Raw genomic sequence first — 25,259 nt, 5'->3', positions numbered from 1 at the left:
AAGTTTATCAAACACTTAAACAATATTTTTTTTGTTAAAAACACTTTTACAAAAAAAAAAGTTACCAAACACTCTACTGCTTTTTTTTTACAACTGTTAATTTTCACAGCACAACAGAAACAGTTTTTTTTTAAAAAGCACAGCAATACCAAACCAACCCTTAGGATACTTTTTTCTTAAAGTAACTTTTTTAAAATAAAATTTATGTAGAATATTTCATTTAATTTTGTGAAAATTTTAACCTTAAAATATTTAGATTCTTATAAATATTGAAAAATCACTGAACCGATACTATAAAACTCGCAAAATACTATAAAGAATATGAAACACATGAATGAATTTTTTTTTTATAATTATTCTAGCCATTAGATATAAAGTTGGATCGTTAAATTTTTTTTAACTATTGGATTTGATTATATTAAATCTTAACAGTTGGATTCAATGAATTTATAAATACAAAAAAAAAAAAACACATATATGGTGGGTTTGCCGCCACCAAGCTAAGAAGAATCCTGACCTAAATTTACCCTAGAAATAAATTTTGATTTAAAACTCATTATTTGACCAAAAAGTTGAAGCAAGTTAAGGTTGATTTAAAACCTAAAATTAATATAAATAATATCGTTTGCTAAAAAAAAATCTTAATTTTTTCTACTACAGAAATTATCTTCCGAATACTCTTCCGCCCCACACAACCTGATGACGAAGTTGGGCTGGCCTGTTAGTGTTATCCACCCAACTCCATGGCCTCTCCGTTCCCTCAAGTTGGGGTGGCTTGCAACTCCACAGCCCATGCATCCACAAGTTATAAATATGTGAAAATTAAAACTAATCACATGAATCTGTGAAAAAACTGCAACCACCGCTGCAAAGGATATAAATAATTAAAATAATAAATAAAAAATAATAAAAATCCAGCCAAACAACATCGAAAAATTAACTGTGAAGAACAAAATTGATAGTTTTACACGCAATCTGTCACAAATATTCAATCACACTCCATTATATTCTCAAATCTTCTGTCTCTCTCTCCGGATAGATTCTTCGCGTCCTTCTGCATAAGCCGCCAAGGGAGAGAGAGAGAGAGAGAGAGAGAGTTGGTTGAGTACAATTATTTGTATATATTCGACTCTCGGATGGTGTATTAGGGCTTGGGGAATTCGATTAGGCTGTCGAATTAGGAAGAATTATTAGGCTTTACTGCTCTAAATTATTGTGGTTGTCAAGTAATCCTGGGGAGTGAAAGCTCTGGGATTACGCGTTGTTTGTGCTGCGTGGATTGGCTTGCTCGGTGCTGGAGTTCTGATACTATGGAAGTCGATTTGCCTCCTGAATCCATCCACATCAAGCATCGTGATCGAATCGTGCGGGTATGACGTTTCTGCTTCTGATTATCCTTTTCTTTTTCTGTCTTTTTTCAGCAGTTAGTTTGTTGAATTATACGGTATTTGGGATACAATTAACTGTTCATGTGTAGTTGAAAGTTTGTTCCTTTGTAATTTTATTGAATTATTTTTTTTTGAATTATTGATCATTTTCCAGAGCTAATACCATAAAACTTGTAGAGTAATTGAGTGAAATTTCTGGGAAAAAAAAAACTACCTTTTAAAGTATATGTGCTTTTTTGGCTGTCTTTTTGTATCGTAATTTTACACATAAGAAAGGTTCACATTTATGTTTTTGTTTTATTCATGCCAGAGGCTTGCTCAATTGGGAGTGCCAAACGAATTTCTTGGTGAATATCAACGAGGGTTGATTGCTTATGTTAAGAAAAACAAGCACCGGATACCGGAACTGGTTTCCGCTGTTCTACCTGCTGATGAGGAAGTGGCAGAAGTTTTAAATGAAGCTAAACCAGGGGCTAAGAAACAAGGTGCAAGCAGGAAAAATAGATTCCGTGAAAACATGTCGTGGTTGCAGTGGTTGATGTTTGAGGGCGAACCTGAGGCAGCCCTGAGGAGTCTCTCCAAAATGAGTGTTGGGCAGCGTGGTTTTTGCGGAGCTGTTTGGGGACAGAACGATATTGCATACAGATGCCGAACTTGTGAAAATGATCCAACCTGTGCAATTTGTGTTCCGTGTTTTCAGAATGGGAACCACAAGGATCATGATTATTCAGTTATTTATACTGGTGGTGGTTGTTGTGATTGTGGTGATGTTACAGCATGGAAGCGCGAAGGCTTTTGTTCAAAGCATAAAGGTGTGGAACAGATACAACCTCTCCCGAAGGAGATTGCAAACATCGTAGGGCCTGTTCTTGATTGCCTGTTTGATATATGGAAAACCAAGCTGGTTCTTGGTGAAACTATCTGGCGGGAAAATGTTAGAGCAAGTGACCAAGTTGGAGGGCATAGAAAGGTTGCAAATGAGTTAACTTTTGTCGTGGTTGAGATGCTTCTAGAATTCTGTAAGTACAGTGAGAGTCTGCTAAGTTCTGTATCCAAGACGGTTTTAGCATCAGGGGATCTATTGGGGATTCTTGTGAGAGCAGAGAGGTTTTTGAATGACACTGTTACGAAAAGGCTGCATGAGTTGCTACTGAAACTGCTGGGAGAACCAGTTTTCAAATTTGAGTTTGCCAAAGTATTTCTGAGTTATTACCCAGCCGTTGTAAGTGAAGCCATAAAGGGATTAAGTGACCATTCTTCGAAAAAGTATCCACTGCTCTCTGTATTCTCTGTACAAATCTTCACGGTGCCAACTTTAACACCTCGTCTTGTTAAAGAAATGAACCTACTGTCTATGCTGATGGGATGCTTGGAAGATATTTTCATTTCCTGTGCTGGGGATGACGGTCGTTTACAGGTAATGCATTGATTTTTTGTTTCTTTCTTTAAGTGCTGTCCTAACCCCGTGGCACATGCCCACATGTGTGCCAATTGGATTTTTGTATTTTTTTTTTAATTTGAAAAGGTGAATTTACAATTGGTTATTTAAAAGAAAATTTCAAAGATAACTAATCAGGAATACGTGGGATTCTTCAATTTTTAGAGTTTTTACCAGTGTATTAAAAGCGTGAGGCATGGGCGAGGCGTCCAAGGGATAGCCTGGCCTAGGCGTGAGGCATGAGGCGAAGCCTCACAGGACCTAAATTTTTTAATATATACACTGAGCGTACATATATATTATATTAAAAAAAAGATTATTAACCAATAATCATCCTGAGCACATACATATATTATAAATATATATACACATATATAGACATATATTATATTATATTATATATATATATATATGTATATAAAATTGAGGATGAAAAGCACAATGAGCACACATAACAATGCACGCAGACAACACACACATCCATTATATTAAAAATAAAAATCAGAAAAAAAGGCAGAGAGACAATAGTGCAAGGAAGAGGTATGAGGCAGTTAAAACCCTACCCAAAATTTGTGTATGGGAGTTTAAAAAAAAAAAAGCCCTGAGGCGTGCCTTCCGCCGCCTAGGCGGCTCTGGCGAAGCCTTACGCCCACTCCCTCAAAACAGAGGCGACAACCCTCAAGCCCAGCCTTAGAGGGCGCCTAGGCGAGCTCTGAGGCAAGCCTTTTAAAATATTGGTTTTTACTGAATTTTTTATTTACTTCCAAATGTGATAACTAATTTACCACCAATTAAATTGTTTTCTTTTGAAAATCTAACTAGGGGTGGACAATTGTTGGTATTTTGAATGTTTCACTGATCTCCTTTTATTTATATAATAATATAATATATCTCTATAGGTTGCGAAATGATCGTTACTCCTCTGCACATTGCTTCCTTGTCCTTGCCACCTTCATTATGGAATTGATAACCCAACTTATAGATTGTGTAGTTATGTTTTAATCTAAAGTCATGTCGTGCTTATATGGTGTTCTAACTATGGTACTTTTTATGCTCCGGTTGTGGAGTTCATTCTGTTTGTTTTTTTTTTTTTTTCTGTTTGTTTTCGTTTTTTTGTTTTTCTAGTTCATTGTGATTGAGTACCTGGTGCGATGGCAAGTGCCTTCGCCCATGAGCGGTAGGTCTCGGGTTCGAGACTTGGGAGCAGCCTCTCCATAAATGGGGGTAAGACTAGCCGACATTCACCTCTCCCAGACCCTGCTTAAAGCGGGAGCCTTGTGCACTGGGTACGACCTTTTTTTTATTGTGATTGAGTACCTGATGCGTTTTCTTTTGCTTTATAAAAGTTCCTACTTTTTCATTTGTTTTGGTCTCATGTAGTAAAATTGTTGGTTACCCTTATAGGTTACCACGTTGTCAAATTTGTATGAGATCACATTTCGTGTGATTGAAGATATTCGATTTGTTATGAGCCATGCTACAGTGCCCAAATACGTAACACGTGACCAGCAAGATATTTCAAGAACTTGGACACGACTCTTGGCTTTCATTCAAGGGATGAACCCACAGAAAAGAGAAACAGGCTTACACATTGAAGAAGAAAATGAGAATATGCATCTGCCATTTGTTCTAGGTCATTCAATTGCCAACATTCATTCTTTATTGGTGGATGGGGCATTTTCTGTGGCTATTGACAAGATGGATGAAGACTCTCTTTTCAGAACATATAAGCAGGATATGGATGACATGGATAGCCTAAGGCATTCAGAAGTAGGATGGCTGTCCCAGGAAAGTTCTGCATGCAGTGCAGTAGGGAGTAGTAGTTCATTTGCGTGCGAGTCGAAGGTTTCTGAAGATAAATCGGATGCTCTTTCTGATTTGTTGATTCCACCTTCTGTGATGTGGCTAACATATGAGTGCTTGAGGGCAATTAAGAATTGGCTGGGAGTTGATAATACCTCCAGGACTCTTCTTGATGCCTCTTCTCCAAGTACTAGCAATTTCTCTGTTAGCAATTTTTCAGCATTGAAGAGAACATTATCCAAGATCAGGAAAGGAAAATATATTTTTGGTAGACTTGGCAGTTCAAGTGAAGATCATGGCAAGCAGCATTCATCACATGGACATAGTGATTGCAATATGAGTATTGACACCCAAAATGGCAAAAGTGCAGGGCAGGAGAGTAAATTGATGGTTACTGACGAAATTGATTCAGTTAATGTCTGCAATCCTGCAGGATTTGATGATAGTGCTATGGAAGTAGATGGTGCCATGGACTTGGATGCTCAACGCGTTCTGAATTTGTCTGATTGGCCAGACATAACATATGATGTTAGTTCGCAGGATATATCTGTTCACATTCCTTTACACCGTTTACTTTCCTTGCTTTTACAGAAAGCATTAAGAAGATGTTTCGGTGAAGTGCCAGATCTGGCTAGCGTTACTTCTGCAAATTCATCATCAGCTATTTTCACTGACTTCTTTGGAAATATTCTGGGAGGCTGCCACCCATATGGATTTTCTGCTTTTGTTATGGAGCATCCCCTTCGGATCAGAGTATTTTGTGCTGAGGTTCATGCTGGAATGTGGCGGAAAAATGGGGATGCCGCCCTGTTACCTTGTGAGTGGTATCGTTCAGTTCGCTGGTAAGTGATTTATGCTTTATCTGTGGCATGCATTTTAGGGGGAAAATGTATCTCTTGTAATGATTGATTTTCTTTTCACTCTTTTTTCCCCTTTTATTTTCAGGATTGTCTCTTTATCATATGGTTAATTTTGCAGGTCTGAACAGGGTTTGGAGCTTGATCTGTTTCTGCTTCAGTGCTGTGCTGCCTTAGCTCCAGCTGATCCTTATGTTAACAGAATTATAGAACGCTTTGGCCTGTCCAGCTACCTTTCTTTGAACCTTGAGCGCTCTAGTGAATATGAAACTATTCTAGTGCAAGAAATGCTCACTCTTATTATACAAATAATCAAAGAAAGGCGATTTTGTGGTCTAACTAAAGCTGAAAGTTTGAAAAGAGAGTTGGTTCATAAATTAGCCATTGCAGATGGCACTCATAGTCAATTGGTGAAATCTCTTCCTCGTGATCTCTCCAAGTCTGATCAGCTACATGGAATTTTGGAATCCATTGCCGTGTACTCCAATCCCTCTGGCTTTAATCAGGGGACTTATTCGCTACAATGGACATTTTGGAAAGAACTGGATTTGTACTACTCTCGTTGGAACTCGAGGGATCTGCAAGCTGCAGAAGAAAGATACTTGCGTTTTCGTGGTGTTTGTGCATTGACCACTCAGCTACCCAGATGGACTAAGATTTATTCTCCTTTCAAAGGGGTAGCTAGAATAGCTACTTGTAAATCAGTGCTTCAAATTATCCGTGCTGTGCTGTTTTATGCTGTTTTTTCTGATAAATCAAATGATTCACGAGCTCCTGATAGTGTTCTCTTAACTGCATTGCACTTACTCTCATTAGCATTAGACATTTGTTCTCAACATAAGGAAGCTGGTGATAAGTCTTGTTATGATGGAGATGCAATTCCAATGCTAGCTTTTGCTGGGGAAGAAATTACTGAAGGGCGATACTTTGGTGCTGGTCAACAAAGCTTACTGTCACTTCTTGTTATCTCGATGAGGATGTATAAGAAAGAGAATGTCAACAATTGTTTGGAAGCTGGCAGTTGCGACCTCTCTTCTTTAATTGGAAGCTTATTAAAGAAGTTTGTAGAGATTGATTCCGGATGTATGACCATATTACAACAACTTGCACCTGAAGTGATTGGTCACGTATCACAATCTTCTTTAAATGGTGATGCTAAGACCTCAGGTTCAATTTCTTACTCTGAGAAGCGCAAGGCAAAAGCTAGAGAGAGACAGGCTGCCATATTGGAAAAAATGAGAGCCGAACAATCTAAGTTTATGGCCAGTGTAAATTCCACTGTGGATGAGGGTTCAAAATCTGAGCAAGAGGTTTGTAAACTCAATATTGAAGATGACTTGGAAGAATCTGAACAAGTTGTTTGCTCTCTTTGTCATGATCCCAGTTCCAGAAATCCCATATCCTACTTGGTTTTACTTCAGAAATCTAGACTCTTAAGTTTCATAGAAAGAGGTCCCCGGTCATGGGAGCAACCACCTTGGACAGACAAGGAGCACATCTCTATTACCACAAACAAGGTGAGTGATCAATCTGGATCAAGCACTTTATCAAGAGGTTCAGGACCAGAACAGGTGCCATCTTATTCTTGCAGACAGTTGGTTCAGAATGCAATCACCAAATTTGCCTATCATGGACAACCTAGGGATGTTGCCGCTCTTATAAATTTTCTCAAGGGCCGGTTCCATGAATTAAGTGCTGATATCCAAGTGCCACGTGAATCAAATGATGATATGGTGAAGACTTTATTTACATTTGAGACAATGGAAGACGATATGTACATCTCCATCCAAAAGGAAATGCGTGATAAGATACTTCATTCTAATCCTTTAGAGGATAAGGGATTTTCAACTCCTGAAGGGGATCAAGAAGAAACTAAGCATGCTGAATTTATGTTACTTGGAACATATATAGCTGCTCTTTCTAGAGAGGCAACAGAGATTCCTTCATCTTCTGAAAGTGCTCCTAATGAAAGGGTGCCAGTAGATTCTTCTCGTCTTTCAGCGCGTGACGGATTTGGCCTGACAGATTGTGATGGAATTTATCTTTCTTCCTGTGGACATGCTGTGCATCAGGGATGCCTTGATCGTTATTTATTTTCGTTGAAGGAAAGGTAAATCCTCTCAATAAGAGAAATCTTCAATCCTTAGTAATTTTGGTTGGGAATTCTTGATCACTTCTTAATCTTAATTATGGAATTTTTTTTTTAATTATTTGCATGAATAGTGGAAGTTGTATTTTTTCAAATGCAAATGCTATTAAAATATTTGTTAAGAGGGAGTGCCTTCTCTGTTGTTTTATTGATTGCTAGTGAGAGTGGTCACACCTTGTGCAATGAACTTGGAAGGGCAATCCAGTAGCAGAAACTTTGGAAAAGACGGTTTCAGAATACATTTCTCTTAATCTCTTTGGCCTTGCTTTTAACCTTGCAAGTGGAGTTGTCTTGTTCTTTAGGAAGACCTGTGTGAACCTTTAATCTTGCCTTGATGATTTTTCATTCAGTTTTTATTTATTTTTTTGGTTTCTTTATTTGTTCTACAAGGGGGTATGGTGTGGTTTTCCAAATCGATGGTTGCTAAAAAATGAATTTCCTGCTTTTATAGTTATGATGCATTGCAACATCTAACGAAAAATAGTAAGATATATCATACACGTTGCTCTGGAAGATTATTGATATTTTATTGAAAATGGCCTAACTTGTCCCATCTTATTTGTCCATGCAGGTATCTCAGAAGAATTGTTTTTGAAGGGGGACATATTGCAGATCCGGATAAGGTACAAGGTTTCCCTGCATTTTTTTTCCAACTTTTGCCTGTAGTGAATGGATGAGGATTCTATTACTAACCTTGTGCATGTTTGTTCATTTTCCCATAGGGGGAGTTTCTCTGCCCTGTATGCCGTCGACTTGCAAATTCTGTCTTGCCCGCATTGCCAGGGTTTCTCCATGTCACCAAGGAGCCTGTGCATTCAGGTGTTAATTCATCGCATGCTACTGGTCCATCGGTCAAATCAGTTGACGAAATTAATTCTCTTCAGCTTCAACAAGGGTTGGCTCTCTTGCGATCTGCAGCAGAGGCATCTGGGAAGGTTGGAAGTCTTAAAGGTTTCCCCCTTCAGAGATGTGGAAGAACGACCTCAGACCTTGAACCAATTTTTCGATTGCTCAGTAAGATGTATTTTCCAACTAAACAGGATAAGATATCAGGATCTGCCAGGGTTAACCACCCAATGCTTATGTGGGACACAATTAAGTACTCTCTACTATCAACAGAAATTGCTGCTCGTTCTGATGGGAAATATGCAACACCAAGCTTTGGCCTTAATGCGTTGTATAAGGAACTTGAATCAAGTAGATTTATTTTGTCCTTGTTGCTGAAAATAGTCCAAAGCAGAAGAAAGAATTCTCTTCATGTCCTTCAGAGATTTATAGGAATTCAAAGCTTTACAGAATCTATTCTATTTGGAGTTTCCATAGACGTTCGCAATGAAACATGTGGACAAGGTATTCTTATTGCTACCAGTAAAAGCCATTTATTTCATATGTTTCTGGTGACTTTCTGTGAATATTTGTTTCTTGCTTTCTGATTCACTAATCAGATGCCATTCAGAATTACAATTAACATCCCTACAGTAAGATGACAGTTAGATTTAAGAGTTATTTTCCATCCTTGTTTTTTCTTTCAAAGATGAGGATAGGCACAAAGGACCTAAACCAAGTGAGGTGCATCAAGGATGAGGATGGAAAGGTTCTTGCTACAGAGAACGCGGTTAAAGACAGATGGAAAGGTTATTTTCATAATCTTTTCAATGAAGGACATGAAAGGAGTGCTTCTTTAGGGGAGTTGAGTAACTCAGAAGAGTGTAGAAACTACTCTTTTTATCGTAGAATCCGGAAGGAAGAAGTGGTTGTAGCTTTGAAGAAGATGAAGCATAGAAAAGCAGTAGGCCCAGACGATATACCAATCGAAGTGTGGAAAGTTTTGGGAGAGACAGGTATAACATGGCTCACTGACCTTTTCAATAGGATTTTGAAAACGAAGAAGATGCCAAATGAGTGGCGAACGAGCACTTTGGTGCCTATCTACAAGAATAAGGGTGACGTACAAAATTGCATGAACTATAGGGGTATTAAGCTAATGAGTCATACAATGAAGCTCTGGGAGAGAGTCATTGAGCATAGATTGAGGCAAGAGACACGGGTTTCGGACAACCAATTTGGGTTCATGCCAGGGCGCTCAACCATGGAGGCAATCTATCTCTTACGAAGATTGATGGAAAGATATAGAGATGGGAAAAAGGATTTACACATGGTCTTTATAGATTTGGAAAAAGCGTATGATAGGGTCCCAAGAGACATTCTTTGGAGGATTTTAGAGAAGAAAGGAGTACGAGTAGCATATATCCAAGCTATAAAGGATATGTATGAAGGAGCAAAGACTGCCGTAAGAACTCATGAAGGACAAACCGAAAGCTTTCCCATAACTGTAGGATTACATCAAGGCTCATCCTTAAGTCCTTACCTTTTTGCGTTGGTAATGGATGAGTTAACAGGACATATTCAAGATGATATTCCTTGGTGTATGCTTTTCGCAGACGATATAGTGTTGATAGATGAAACTCAGGAAGGGGTAAATGCAAAGCTTAACCTTTGGAGAGAAGTGTTGGAATCTAAAGGTCTTCGCCTAAGCCGATCAAAGACAGAATATATGGAGTGCAAGTTCAGTGCAAATGGAGGCCAAAACGAGTTAGGGGTGAGGATTGGAGATCAAGAAATACCAAAGAGCGACCGTTTTCGTTACCTAGGATCTATCTTGCAAAAGAACGGAGAATTAGATGGAGATCTCAACCATAGAATACAAGCTGGATGGATGAAGTGGAAGAGTGCATCCGGCGTGTTGTGTGACCGCCGTATGCCACTGAAGCTCAAGGGAAAATTTTATAAGACGGCAATAAGGCCAGCGATGCTGTATGGCACAGAATGTTGGGCGGTGAAGCATCAACACATACACAAAATGGGTGTAGCGGAGATGAGGATGCTTCGTTGGATGTGTGGGCACACGAGAAAGGATAAGATTAAGAATGAGGATATCCGGGGTAAAGTAGGAGTAGCCGAAATTGAAGGCAAGATGAGAGAAAATCGGTTACGGTGGTTTGGACATGTGCAACGAAGGCCTACTGACGCTCCGATTAGAAGATGCGACTATGGGACAGAGGTTCAGGGCTGAAGGGGTAGAGGAAGACCTAGGAAAACTTTGGAAGAGACTTTAAGAAAAGACTTAGAGTACTTGGATCTAACGAAGGACATGACACAGGACCGAGCACAATGGCGTTCTAAGATTCATATAGCCGATCCCACTCAGTGACTTGGATTTTCCAAGTCTCCAATCGAGAAGTTTTCCTCACTCGGGAAATTAAGGGAACACTACCCCAACCTACATGCTCCACTCAGAAAGCTTCAACATACAAGCTTCAACAAAAGAAAATTCAAAGAACTTAGCGAAGAAGGTTTTGGTGTATTTAACACAATACGTTGAAATGAAGGAAAACTTATTTATTGATATCCCCGATAAGCTACAAATGTGTACATATACATGAGTCAAAATAAACAAACAAGAGGGAGCCTTCACAAGGGTTGCTTAGGAGAAGTCTCAGCAGTCGGTAGAGCCCCAGAAAGAGAAGGCACCGGAGGGGGATCATTCGGAACCTCAGTACTGGACAGAACCCTAGAAGGAGGAGGCATCAGAGGTTGATTATTTGGAGCTTCATTACGCGGTACAGCCCCAGAAGACGAAGGCAATAAATGCCTTTGGAACAAACCTACAAATCTCTGATGATCAAGTAAAACCTGACCATCAGTTTCCTTCATCTGGTCAAGCTTCCTCTTCATGTTTGTAGCATAGTCATGTGCGAGCCGGTGCAACTGTTTATTCTCATGCTTGAGCCCTCTAATCTCCTGTTTGAGACTCATCACCTCAGCCGCCAATGATTCAACTTGGCGGGTTCGAGCAAATAGGCGTTGGGCCATATTAGACACAGAACCTGCACACTGAACACTGAGAGCCAGCGAATCCTTAACAGCTAACTCATCAGACCGTTTGGAAAGTAGTCTGTTATCTTTGGGAGTGAGAAGGTTCCTGGCCACCACCGCAGCAGTCATATCATTCTTCATCACGGAATCCCCAACGGTAAGAGGACCAGTAGGGGAGACGAAGGATGGGCGCCATATGTTGTCTGGAGAAGGCGGGGCTGCCTCTTCAACAAGGTTCAAGTCAAAACGACGGTCGGAGGGGCCAGACATTTTCAAAGGTGTTGAAGAGAGAAGAGGTTGGACAAATCAAGATCTTAGAAGTGCAAGAATGGAGCTTCTACTGGTGGAGATTCAAGTGTGCTTTGGAACTTAATGCCAGCCCCTATAAAAATCTGCACTCGACGGTCTTCAGAAATCGAAGAGGCGCCTGCTCAGAAATCGAAGAGGCGTTTGCTTTCTCAAAAGCTGGGCTGCTTAGAGACCACGAGGGTTGATCTCAGAAATCGAAAAGGCGTTTGCTTTCTCAAAAATTAGGCTGCTCAAAGACCACGAAGGCCGATCTCAGAAATCGAAGAGGCGCTCGCTTTCTCAAAAGCTGGGCTCCTCAGAGACCACGAGGGCCGATCTCAGAAATCGAAGAGGCACCTACTTTTCCAGCCTTGTCAGCACCTGTCACACGCACACTCAGCTTTGCGGAAATTATGGGCATTCTGTCGAAGACTTCTGAGGAAGTAGAAAACACATGAACCTTACTGTTCAATCACCCACTTCCCACACGCAACACTAGCTCATGGGTACCACAGATAACTTTGCCAAAGTTCTCTGCCAAAATTGAGCACGTAAAGCTTGCAGCTCCCACTACATCGCTCTAACCAAGAAAGGTAAAAGAATAGCAAAGAAACAGCACTAACAAAGTTTAGACCCATAAATTTTGAAGGTCTAGCTACCATATTATTACCCACAAGGGTAAAGGAACAGTACCACTGCTGGATAATTGGAAAGTCCCTGTGTGTCAACCTCTGTGCTTCGTGGCAAGGTAGACTAGTAAACATGCCCAACCTTTACTCACACTCGAGAAAACACTACCAATAAGATTGCTTGCTCCAAAATCGAAGAGGCACCGTCCTCCGAATCTCGAGAGCCAGACTCCCAACATGACTACTTTCTCAAAAATCGAAGAGAGGGTAAAGGAACAGTACCATTGCTGGATAATTGGAAAATCCCTGTGTGTCAACATCTGTGCTTCGTGGCAAGGTAGACTAGCAAACATGCCCAACCTTTACTCACATTCGAGAAAACACTCCCAACAAGATTGCTTGCTCCAAAATCGAAGAGGCACCGCCCTCCGAATCTCGAGAGCCAGACTCCCAACATGATTACTTTCTCAAAAATCGAAGTGACACTGCTCCCCGAATCTCGAGAGCCAGACCCCCATCATGATTGCTTTCTTAAAAATCGAAGATGCATCGTTCTCCGAATCAATCGAAGAGACGCTCGCTTTCTCAAAAGCTGAGCTGCTCAGAGACCACGAGGGCCGATCTCAGAAATCGAAGAGGCACCTACTTTTCTAGCCTTGTCAGCACCTGTCACACGCACACTCAGCTTTGCGGAAATTATGGGCATTCTGTCGAAGACTTCTCGAGAGCACAGACCACTTTTTCAAAGTGCTCTGACAGAGTTAAAACATGTGAAGCTGGCAGCTCCCACTACCGTGCTATGACCAAGCAGGGTAAAGGAATAGCATTACTACTTGTTGTTAGGGAGACTCCTATATATGTCGACCTCCATCCCCAACGGACAGGCAGACCTGCAAAAATGTTCAACCCTTCCTCATATTTGAGAGGGCACTCCCAACGAAGCATTTCGAAATATTCAGCTTTCTTTCCCCCCCGATAATACCTTTGCAAACAAGCTATACTAGAGCAAGAATATCTCATATCATCAGGGTTAAAAGCAAGAGTATCCCATATCATGCTTTTTCCCTGTCTTTTCCTTTGGCCTTGTTGTTCCCTGCAAGACAAGGAGAAAGAGAGCAATCAGTCAGCACTTGGAATCAAGCTTCCAGCCAGGAACTGACTGCCTGGAACCCCTTACCTGATTACTTACCTGGCATTGCTCTCGAGTACTCATCTTCAACATCTTATGTTTCCAGGGAAGATACCGCATCTGCTTGAGGAACAGATAGGGCAAGTGCGAAGGATACAAGGAAGCATGTGGAGACAAGCGTAACAGCACACGTGCCGATACATCCATTACTCTGTCAAAAGCAAAAGTATCCCATATCAGCAGGGTCGAACGTACTATAGATTTGATGGACTTGTTTTGACCCTCAAATTCTTCAGTCGGCTCTGGAGGAAACCAGAAAACCCTCCAGCTCAGTTCAAGAATAAGCCTGTGGAAAGTTACTTCTTCAAAAGCAAAAGTATCCCATATCATCTCTTCTCATCTTTCTTCTCTTTATCCTTCATGCTGCTGCAAGATGGGGAGAAGGTGAACAATCAGCCGGAGCTCTGATTGCTTACCTTGTCTGTCACCTCTTTCAGCAGATCCCCTAGCTCGGCGACTTGGGAGACTCCTACTACATGGTTTGTATCGCGCTTGACCAAGCCTGAAACTACAAGTAAGCTTCAAGTGAAATTGATACATTACCTTGTGCATCTCCACCAGTTAAAGATACCACCCCTGGATGGAGGAAGAGTACTTCCAGAGAAGATGCCACATCTACCTATGAGACAGATAAGGCAAGTCAAGACGATACCACACTCCGATACTTAGAAGTTTCGTGATTACGAGATCATTCTCTCACAATATTTCCTAATGTCATTTGTACTAAATCATTCACTTGTACTCACTAAAGGAGAGCTTGAACCTATGTACTTGTGTAAACCCTTCACAATTAATGAGAACTCTTCTATTCCGTGGACGTAGCCAATCTGGGTGAACCACGTACATCTTGTGTTTGCTTTCCTATCTCTATTCATTTATATACTTATCCACACTAATGACCGGAGCAATCTAGCGAAGATCACAAAAAGCGACCGTTTTTGCTGCCTAGGATCTATCTTGCAAGAGAACGGAGAATTAGATGGAGATCTCAACCATAGAATACGACCTGGACGGATGAAGTGTAAGAGTGCATCCGGCGTGTTATGTGACCGTCGTAGGCCACTGAAGCTCAAGGGAAAATTTTATAGGACGACAATAAGGCCAACGATGTTGTATGGCACAGAATGTTGGACGGTGAAGCATCAACACGTACACAAAATGGGTGTAGCGGAGATGAGGATGCTTCGTGGGATGTGTGGGCACACGAGAAAGGATAAGATTGGGCATGAGGATATCCGAGGTAAAGTAGGAGTAGCCGAAATTGAAGGAAAGATGAGAGAAAATCGGTTCCGGTGATTTGGACATGGGCAAAGAAGGCCGACTGACGCTCCGGTTCGAAGATGTGACTACGGGACAGAGGTTCAGGGCCGAAGGGGTAGAGGAAGACCTAGGAAAACTTTAGAAGAGACTCTAAGAAAAGACTTAGAGTACTTGGATCGAACGGAGGACATGACACAAAACCGAGCGCAATGGCGTTCTAGGATTCATATAGCCGACCCCACTTAGTGGGAAAAGGCTTTGTTGTTGTTGTTGTTGTTTTTTCTTTCAAAGGATGAATTTATTAAAGTGATTTTTTAGGTGATCAATACTCTGTTGACCCCAACCTTTTACATGGCATTCTCACATTGGATTCTAAAACATTGCTGCATTTCTTAATGCAATGATGTGGTGTATATATCATGTCTGATTGGGAAAAAAAAAAGTTGAGAGAAATCTGGGATAAGTAGCACTATTCATTCGTATAATGGAGAATGCTGCGGCTGGTTGAATTCTTGGACCCTATTGGAAGTCACGAAAGAACTATTAAGCATTCAAGTTTCACATGTGCAAAATTTTAGGTGTTATGCTTGCCAAAATTTGAAGCATTTTACTTTATTCGGTTAAATCCTCATCAATGCTATGTTTCACAGGTGCTATGCTGCGTATCTTGGAATATGCTGATCTGGCAGTATCGTATCCTGATATTCAGTTCTGGAGGCGAGCTTCTGATCCTGTCCTTGCTCGCGATCCTTTTTCATCATTGATGTGGGTTCTTTTTTGTCTTCCATACCGATTTTTATCATGTGAAGATTCATTGTTGTCCCTAGTGCACTTATTTTATGTTGTCTCTGTAGTTCAGGTATGTTAGCGGCACCTCTTCTTCTTTCTTTTTTTTCTCATAATTCTTAAGTAGCATTAAAAACATCTAGTGGCCTAATTCATTATGGTGAATGCAGGGCATAATGACATATTGTGGGAAAAATCAATGTGACATTAGTGGATTAGGTATTGATGATTGCCTGGTTACTGACCTCTCTAAACTTATGGAAGAATCTGGAGCCACTCAGCAATTTTTTGTTTCAAATTATATTGGCTCTTCTCCTAATATCAAGAACATAGTTCGTAGCCTGAGTTTCCCTTATTTGCGGAGGTGTGCATTGCTGTTGAAGCTATTGAACTCCTGTTCCCGAGTACCATTCCATGAAAGGTATAATGTCTTGGATAGATCTCATGCTATTGGTGACATGATGGACACCACTTATGTCGCACTAGTGGAGCTAAATGATGTTCAGGAAATAGAAAGCAAGTTAAAGATTCCTTCTCTGGATGTTATCTTTAAGGATAATGTGGTACGTTCAATAACTCAGAAATGGTTCCATCATTTTCGGAAGGAGTTTGAAGTCCAAAGATTTCAGGGAAGCATGCACTGTATCCCTGCAGTTCCCTTCCAATTGATGCGTCTTCCCCAAGTTTACCAGGACCTATTGCAGAGGTTAGTTGAATTGCTTCTTGGTTTGTTACTGGAGTTCTTGTCTTTTAAAAGGATCTCTCGAGAATTAAAATTTACTCAGAAAGGTTATGTTTTTGCAGGTACATAAAACAGCGTTGTCCTGATTGCAAAAATATCCTTGATGACCCTGCATTGTGCTTGCTTTGTGGGAGATTATGTTCTCCAAGCTGGAAGTCATGTTGCAGGTATGTATTCACTAATATATGTCGTTATTATCAGATAAATTATCCATTTAGGTGCATCCATCAATAGAGAATGTTTATGCCCATTGCTCCATCATTGCTAAATTTGATGTTTTATCTTAGGGAAAGTGGATGCCAAACTCATGCAGTGTCCTGTGGTTCTGGTACTGGTGTATTTCTGTTGATCAGGGTATGCATTGTGGTTCCTTTTTTTAATAATTATGTTTGGAATCCTGCCTTTCAGATCTTTTAATTTTGTTTCTATGTCTATTCTTGTTTGCGGAGATGATTAATTTTTTTTGCTGTGAATCCAGAGGACAACAATTCTGCTGCAGAGGTCTGCACGGCAAGCTCCTTGGCCATCGCCCTACTTGGATGCTTTTGGAGAAGAGGTAATTGGTTTCTGCTATTGTATTCCTCTATTTCTTTCATCATCTTCCCTTGTAAACAATTTGAAATGACAAAATAATCATACCATATTCTAGTGAACCCTTGTCTATCCATCTTACAAATTAGCTGCTCTGATCCTGGAAGTCATACAGGTTTGAGCCTAGGGTCCTTAGAGATATTTTGCATTATAGGACTTTTTAGCAAGTCATTCATCTTTATGGTTTCAAGGGCTTACTTGTGAAATGCCTTTTATTTTTATTGCTTTGGCAAGAGGAGGAATGGGGCATCGGTTTTTAGAGGATGTTCTCATTATGCCATCCACCCACTATAGTTGCATATCTCCTCTTTCAGTTTGGAGTTTTACATCTATAGAATGAAGCAAAAGAATGTTTGATACTGCATTTCATGGAGCTCCTTTCAGGCAGTTTAGATATTTCCCCTTTTCTGCCACTTGAACTGCTGTTTAATGGTATTCCTTTGCACTTGTAAGTAGGAGGTCTCAGGTTCAACTCCCAAGGGAAATACTTAATTATGGCTAGCCCATTGTGTGGCTTAGCTCAAATCTCCAACCCCCAAGTCAAATAAAAAAAATAAAAAAGAAAAAAGAAATTTCCCCCTTTTATTGCATACGGTTTTTCTGAATAAAATGCAAAAGTCGCTTTGCAGTTTTATTCTTCCATCAGCCCAAAACCCTCAAAAAGAAAATGTAAAATGGAAGACGAAGATGTTGGAAGTAGTACTTGTGGACGCTCCTGTTCTTATTTGTGCTTTTAGTGCATTCATTGATTTCTAGGGGTTTATGCTTTCTGTGTATCATATTGTAAATTTTGTTATTGCAGGATGTTGAAATGCACAGAGGAAAGCCACTGTACTTGAACGAGGAACGCTATGCAGCTTTAACTTACTTGGTGAGAATCTTTTGCCACGTTCTTAATTTTGCATAATGTTTTCTTTAATGTAGTAAATGTTGAAGAAACCCATTGTCACTCAACAGTTTATGGTAATCTCGTTATTCCCATTGTACCCTCATTACTCATTTAAGAAATAAATCTGAAAAAAAGAGTTTGGCCCCCTCTCTCACGCTCCCTTCTACCCTCCACTTCGAGCCCTTTGCCTCACCCCCACCATCCACTTGGAGCCCCTTGCCTACCCCCACCATCCATGATTTGTAACTAAACCTTGTGTTGAAATTTCTCAAGTGAAGGGCATGTGTTGAGCTTTATCTGCAAGTTCATTTTGAAGAATCCTTAATTTATACGTTCCAAACTTCAAATTGAAACTATTTCCTGTTTTGGATCTAAGTTTTATGGTAAATGGTTTATGTTTTGCATGGAAGGTTGCTTCTCATGGCCTTGATCGAAGCTCCAAGGTCCTTGGACAAACTACAATTGGTTCTTTCTTCATGGTTTAGTTTGGATTTTTAGGTAAAGACAATCATGAACTTCATGGATGGTAGTTCATCATGTTACCAAGTTCCGTGTTAGTCCGATTTTATTCACGATGCTGAATGTTCTCTTTTGGCATCTCAGGTGGTATATATGTTTGACGCAGATTGATGGCAAAGGATTCTTGATAGCAGCAGAGAATATCCACTTCTGACAATAAATCTGGACCTTGGATCAATGGTTCAGTTAACTGCACATTGAGGTTAGTGGCTACAGGTGATCCTATAATTATTCCAATTCTGAAAAATACAGAACACTCTTTGTTCTCTTTATCATCACCGTTGCTTTTAGTTTGCTTGTTAAATCGTACTGTTACTAAATATCTTGTTACCTACACCGGCAGATGCTTGGGGTATTCCTCTCAGCAGGTTGAAAATTTGGTCCCAAGGGAAGACCAGTTTGTCGGCGGCAGGTTGTTCCATCCGTTGTTTTATGCATGTACAGTTCGATATGATGCTGAAAGCTGAAGGCTGGCTGCAAACTATCTTCACAGGGAGTTGTCCATCAAACGGTTGTACATAAAAGTTATACCATCAGTCATGAGCCACTGATTTCTGGGTAGCGGCATTTGCATGCTTTAGGATTTGAGGAAAGGAGCCCCCGCTCGGTCGCTCGTCCGCTCGTTCTCTCACTCTCTGTTATTTAATTTGTTAAAAAGCATTCTTTTTATCTCCAGAGAGCTGAGGGGGAGGGAGGGAGGGAGGGAGGGAGGGGGAAGATGGAGAGTGTGACTTGTGTACTGTTAATAGAGACTTCCAGTTGTTAAAAGGCATTTCCTTTGATTTCCCTTAAAGGTTTCCATAGCGCTAAAGTTTGAAAATAAAAAGAATTGGCTTCGAGTTTAGGCTAATATTTACACGGTACGTCCTTTTACGCACTCCGGCAAAATGGTCGGAAAATGAATTGCCATCAAATTTTCAGATGCTGTTCATGCTCGACTCCAGGTGCTTGATCAAGATCTGAGTTTCGCTGTGTTTTGAGATGTGATGCGTTGAAACTTAACTAATTAAGCTTAAATGTTTTTTATAATCTTTTAAACCATTATTTTGTTTTGGAAATTATTATCACAACAGAAATTCCTTACACCCAATTAAATTAATAAAAGCACCTTTTACCATGTTGAGTTTGATCGTATGTTCCAATTGGAAGATCGATCCAGATTTTTATTCGCCTTCCTAGACTTTTTAGTTTGATTTGGCTCAAACCAATTTTTCCTCACCACTAAGTAATGGTGATGCTCATCACCTTTTTTATCATTGTTGAATGAGTTTAAATTTTGAGATCGGTGTAGTAAATAGACACAAATTTCAAAAAGTCGGTGAGCAAAAACTGCACCAAAAAAGAAGTGTGTTCATGGTACGACTAGATCATTAACATTTTATTGATGATTAAATAGTATAATCTTCAAATAAAGCATCACGGATCAAATCCCCAGGATTCAAAGGGAATCATGCTCATTTTAGCTAATCCATTTTGAATGAATACTAATGATGTTTTAAGCTAAAAAAAATGCAACCGTGTTGATAAAACTTTATTTTTTATTTATTTTTTATTTACTGATGAAATTATAGTGCGTTCAAAGGGCCACAATCATAGATTCCGCCCCAGACCCATAAACCTAGGTCGGGAACCAATGTAACCCTAAATCAAAAGCAAAAGACACACATTCACTAAGCCCAATACTACCTATTTTCTACCTCTTACATGATATACCATCAAAACAAAACCAGAGAAGCAGCAAACTATCTAGTGAGAAGATTAGTGAGATTTCTTCCACTTCTTAGACTATTAGAATATGACCAGGTAGCACAAGCAAGAGCATTCGCCACGCGAGTAATGTAGGGCTTGACATAAGCACATTGAGAGGTGAGAGGGCCTTTGCTTCCGATGTACGTGAGGTCCACGTCAGTCAACCCGACTCCATCACACGGTATTTTTCTACTGCACATAAGCTTGACTGCAACTGGGGTTGCAGATGAGCCCTTGATGTTGGTGAAACTGATGTCGCTTATCTTGACTTTGGATGGATCATCTTTTCCACAATAAGTGTAAGGGCAGTACTCTTGGTCTATAGAAATAGGGTTACTAACATTTACCATGTTAATATCTTGAAAGTGAATATGCGAGGCAGTTGTAAATGTTGGAGAACCCGGCCATGTTTTGATTCTCACACCATTTTGTGTGTTAGTGAGTGTGCAGTTCTTCACTCTGACTCCAACCACGGGCTCTTCGTCTGGATACTTTCCTAGGCTCCCGATGCTTATGCCATGCCCTGGTCCACAAGTAACGTTGGTCACGACAATGTTCTGGCTACCGTCACCAAGAGAAATGCAGTCGTCGCCTGTTCCAATTATTGTGTGATCAATGGTGACCCCAAACGATCTCCCGATGTGAATTCCATCTGTGTTGACACTGTCTTCAGGTGCGGTGATAGTAACATATTGGAATGTAACATTGCGACATGCAAAAACATTGATGTGGAAATTTTTGCTATCTAGTGAAGTTATGCCCTCGATCACTGAATTTGTGACAAAATCAAACCTCAAATTCTGCATTAAAACAAAACAAGTATTAGCGACATATAATTAAATAAACGATAAAAATCGACTTAAGTAAACAAAAGCAAGGATTGATTACAATGTCCTTACAAATACTCTGTTGGATTGGCAACTTTTATATTTGTGGCAATTACTTTGGCCATCAAAAGTTCCACCACCAAATAAGGTGAGCCTGTCAACGTATTGAAAGCCAACCCAAGTATTCTGTTGAAGGAGTTGGCTGCTTTCTTGTGGAGCACGCAAATACCCTTGAACTTGAACCTCAATGGGAGATTTGCATGGACCATGTAAAATTGCTCCTCTTAAGTAGTATTCCCCTTCTGGAATAACAACTTTGGCTGGCCATGGCGATGAACAGGCAGCTCTCCAAGCGTCAGCCAAAGCAAGCGTAATATCGCCGCTAGGGTTTCCTCCATATGTTGAATTTGTCACATAAAAGACTTCGGCTTTCGCATTAGCAATAGATGCTAAGAATAAGAACACAAAAGCCCAATAGCCAACTGCATTAAAAAATCCAAATTAAAACAATCAGTTTCAATTCCATAAAGTTCCGTATCAAATTTTCGTATAATAAATTGAACAAAGATAGAGTTTGTACCGGAAAACAAAAAATTGGGAACAAGTATATAACTTTCATATCGAATTTGGAAACGAAAGGTCATGCAGACGTACCCATTAAGTTAGAGCGACAGGAGCTTGAGGTTGCTTGAGAATGCGAAATAGAGCTGCTTTGCATGCTATCTGAACTGTTGTCAACAATTCTTTGTAACTTTGGATGGACTGTTGAGTTCTTTCAAGGTAGTAATTTGAGAGAAGGAAAACTGCATGTATTTATAGGAGTTGAATTTTCTTTTGAATCGAGAATGCTATGACTTAAATGGAAGTTTAGGGTACGCAACAAAATAATATAAATACAATAAAAATATACGGTCTAGAATAAGAAAATATGGACAAATGGGTAAGAAGTCCTAAAAGTGCTTATTTCTTCTCTTGCAAAAAAAGTGCTTTTTTAGGGAGTTTTTATCTTGCTTATTATTTTCAACCTTTAAGAAAAGTGTTTTGATTGTGTTGAGGCTCGAACAAGAAATTTTTCTGCTAAAAAGTTAATTAAGTGCTTCATCCCCCGATAAAAATGGGGTTAAGTGGGATATGCTTCATATCCCTGTGAAGAAAACGACATTAAGTGATGGGAGCTTTCCTTACAATGTGTAAATTCATGCCAAAAACCTAAAGAAGTTGGATAATACCCAATTACACTGAAATAAAATAAAATTTTATTTTATATGAGATATAAAAAGTTAGCTTTCTTATTTTTTGCAAAAGAAAAAAGTTAGGCCTAATTGGATAAATGATCCTCGTGGTGATATGGTACTCAGAGGATAGTCCATGTGATAAAAAATTCAGATTTAAACTCTTGTGGTGAAGTCCGTTAAGAATTAAGCCCAAAATCAAAATTTCTGTTAGTTTCTTCATCAAGTTGTGTGTGTGTGTGTTTTTTTTTAAAGAAACATCTAGTTTCATAGATATGCAGCAAGCTCCTTTTGCCAATGGATCCGACTCTAGATCTTCTTTGCTTCATTACTTTTACATGCTTGATTTTTATTGTAATAAGCCCATAGCCGAACAACTAGCATGCTTGCTTTCATTTAGTTTTGATATCAAATTATCATGAGTGAATATTCAGTTGCAACTAGAAGAAGCTTCGGCCATTAGGTACTTACTTTCATCGCTCTGCGCTCCTTCACAAAAGATTGTTGCACTTTATCCTTCAAGTAGTCAATTTTTTGTGAGAAGTAAAACTCAGGTGCACATGATTTAATCGAAAAATATTTCTTGCAGAATGGTACCCACTTTCTTGCAAATTCAAATGTCTCGGCAAGAGATTCGAAGGTAAGCATGGCAACACCATCGTCAGATACATAGCAGGAAACTTTATCCACAGGGCAGTCTACAGCAAGGATGAAGCCAATAAGATTTTAAGCTAGATCCCTTGGCAAAGGGAGCTTGTTGCATATCTATGAAACTAGATATTTCTCTTCTGGGATAAGAAGAAGAACTTAACAGACAAACTAATTAACGAAAATTTTGATTTGGGCTTAATTCCTAACGAACTTCACCACATGGGTTTAAATCCGAATTTTTTTACCACAAGGATTATCTTCCAATTATCATATCACCATGAGGACCATTAATCCAATTAGACCAAAAAGTTATTACTCGAGGAAAACTCATGTTTTGTGACGTAAAATTTTTATTTGTTGTTGTTACTAGCATTACTCATAGAAGTGATTTGAGGAACGCACAAAACATGTTTCACTCCATGTAACAATATCTGATGTCTAGGGCCTACCGACTTGGACCGGCCCAAGCAATAACGTGAATCCGGTTCAAGCCCTGAGACCATTGGACCACCCTAGCGACCTACCGACCAAAAAATTAATCCCAGCTTCAAATTCCTTGAATAATACTACGAAATCTCTTATTTTTCACCTTTTTATAAATGAAAACTAAATACGACCATCTCCAATCCTTTAGTTAAAACCTAAAATTTTGGTTTAAAACTAACTCAATTCTTTTCCAAGAGTTGAGCCTAAAATAAGTTTTGAGTTAAAAACTAAAATTTTGGCAAATTTAACCCAGAATTCCGGCCAGGGAAGGCTGGCCCACCTTATGCACATGGACACACCCATAAAAGTGGAGGCCACAGTAAGGCAACGCGCCCATCACGTGAAGGCTAACTGAATGTGGAGCCCGCTCCTAACGAGAATGTTAGGCCACCCACCCAAAACGAGCCAACAACTCTTTTCAAACCGTCGGTTTTAATTATTGGACCGTTGGATTCAAACCTATTTAATTTTTTAAATTTTAAAATTTTAAATCCAATGCTGAGATTGAATATAATCAAATATACAACAACAACAACAACAACAAAGCCTTTTCCCACTAAGTGGGGTCGGCTATATGAATCCTAGAACGCCATTGCGCTCGGTTTTGTGTCATGTCTTCCGTTCGATCCAAGTACTCTAAGTCTTTTCTTAGAGTCTCTTCCAAAGTTTTCCTAGGTCTTCCTCTACCCCTTCGGCCCTGAACCTCTGTCCCGTAGTCACATCTTCGAACCGGAGCGTCAGTCGGCCTTCTTTGCCCATGTCCAAATCACCGGAACCGATTTTCTCTCATCTTTCCTTCAATTTCGGCTACTCCTACTTTACCTCGGATATCCTCATGCCCAATCTTATCCTTTCTCGTGTGCCCACACATCCCACGAAGCATCCTCATCTCCGCTACACCCATTTTGTGTACGTGTTGATGCTTCACCGTCCAACATTCTGTGCCATACAACATCGTTGGCCTTATTGTCGTCCTATAAAATTTTCCCTTGAGCTTCAGTGACCTACGACGGTCACATAACACGCCGGATGCACTCTTACACTTCATCCATCCAGGTCGTATTCTATGGTTGAGATCTCCATCTAATTCTCCGTTCTCTTGCAAGATAGATCCTAGGCAGCAAAAACGGTCGCTTTTTGTGATCTTCCCTAGATTGCTCCGGTCATTAGTGTGGATAAGTATATAAATGAATAGAGATAGGAAAGCAAACACAAGATGTACGTGGTTCACCCAGATTGGCTACGTCCACGGAATAGAAGAGTTCTCATTAATTGTGAAGGGTTTACACAAGTACATAGGTTCAAGCTCTCCTTTAGTGAGTACAAGTGAATGATTTAGTACAAATGACATTAGGAAATATTGTGAGAGAATGATCTCGTAATCACGAAACTTCTAAGTATCGGAGTGTGGTATCGTCTTGACTTGCCTTATCTGTCTCATAGGTAGATGTGGCATCTTCTCTGGAAGTACTCTTCCTCCATCCAGGGGTGGTATCTTTAACTGGTGGAGATGCACAAGGTAATGTATCAATTTCACTTGAAGCTTACTTGTAGTTTCAGGCTTGGTCAAGCGCGATACAAACCATGTAGTAGGAGTCTCCTAAGTCGCCGAGCTAGGGGATCTGCTGAAAGAGGTGACAGACAAGGTAAGCAATCAGAGCTCCGGCTGATTGTTCACCTTCTCCCTATCTTGCAGCAGCATGAAGGATAAAGAGAAGAAAGATGAGAAGAGATGATATGGGATACTTTTGCTTTTGAAGAAGTAACTTTCCACAGGCTTATTCTTGAACTGAGCTGGAGGGTTTTCTGGTTTCCTCCAGAGCCGACTGAAGAATTTGAGGGTCAAAACAAGTCCATCAAATCTAGAGTACGTTCGACCCTACTGATATGGGATACTTTTGCTTTTGACA

At 40.0% G+C, this 25,259-nt stretch overlaps 2 protein-coding genes across 4 annotated transcripts; one reads left to right on the top strand and one right to left on the bottom strand.

Moving 5' to 3' along the window:
- Positions 1-836: 836 nt before the first annotated feature.
- LOC103430553 (E3 ubiquitin-protein ligase PRT6-like) lies at positions 837-19,254 on the top strand. Of its 3 annotated transcripts, none has more exons than XM_070808995.1 (15): positions 837-1,370; positions 1,699-2,805; positions 4,231-5,471; positions 5,608-7,596; positions 8,207-8,258; positions 8,358-8,985; positions 15,528-15,736; positions 15,834-16,369; positions 16,468-16,572; positions 16,693-16,759; positions 16,884-16,961; positions 17,799-17,842; positions 18,293-18,383; positions 18,489-18,606; positions 18,748-19,254. In XM_070808995.1, the coding sequence occupies exons 1-13, from the start codon at positions 1,311-1,313 to the stop codon at positions 18,381-18,383; spliced, it is 6,207 nt and encodes a 2,068-aa protein (XP_070665096.1). In that variant the 5' UTR covers positions 837-1,310; the 3' UTR covers positions 18,489-18,606; positions 18,748-19,254. The 3 variants fall into 3 exon arrangements, with proteins under 3 accessions (XP_070665096.1, XP_028945421.2, XP_070665095.1); XM_029089588.2 differs by having other exon boundaries at positions 17,799-17,867; positions 18,296-18,383; XM_070808994.1 differs by lacking the exon at positions 18,748-19,254 and having other exon boundaries at positions 17,799-17,867; positions 18,296-18,392; positions 18,488-18,545.
- An 892-nt stretch (positions 19,255-20,146) lies between these two features.
- On the bottom strand, positions 20,147-21,638 carry LOC103430552 (exopolygalacturonase-like). Its single transcript, XM_029089851.1, has 3 exons — positions 21,635-21,638; positions 21,059-21,462; positions 20,147-20,953 (listed from the first exon to the last, which is right to left on the bottom strand). Exons 1-3 carry the CDS (start codon positions 21,636-21,638, stop codon positions 20,147-20,149), a joined length of 1,215 nt encoding a protein of 404 aa, XP_028945684.1.
- Between the last annotated feature and the right edge of the window lie 3,621 nt (positions 21,639-25,259).

Source organism: Malus domestica, chromosome 12, assembly GCF_042453785.1.
Source record: "Malus domestica chromosome 12, GDT2T_hap1".
Classification (NCBI taxonomy): domain Eukaryota; kingdom Viridiplantae; phylum Streptophyta; class Magnoliopsida; order Rosales; family Rosaceae; genus Malus; species Malus domestica.
This window is presented reverse-complemented; position numbering and strand designations above follow the sequence as displayed.

What these genes read in the sequence shown, in the direction of transcription:
- LOC103430553 (XM_029089588.2), top strand. Translation starts at nt 1,311, where the DNA reads ATGGAAGTCGATTTGCCTCCTGAATCCATCCACATCAAGCATCGTGAT. An exon ending in GGGATGACGGTCGTTTACAG is followed by an intron (nt 2,806 to 4,230) that starts GTAATGCATTGA and finishes TTACCCTTATAG; the next exon opens with GTTACCACGTTGTCAAATTT. An exon ending in AGCTGGAAGTCATGTTGCAG is followed by an intron (nt 16,573 to 16,692) that starts GTATGTATTCAC and finishes GTTTTATCTTAG; the next exon opens with GGAAAGTGGATGCCAAACTC.
- LOC103430552 (XM_029089851.1), bottom strand. An exon ending in AAAGTTGCCAATCCAACAGA is followed by an intron (nt 20,954 to 21,058) that starts GTATTTGTAAGG and finishes GTTTTAATGCAG; the next exon opens with AATTTGAGGTTTGATTTTGT.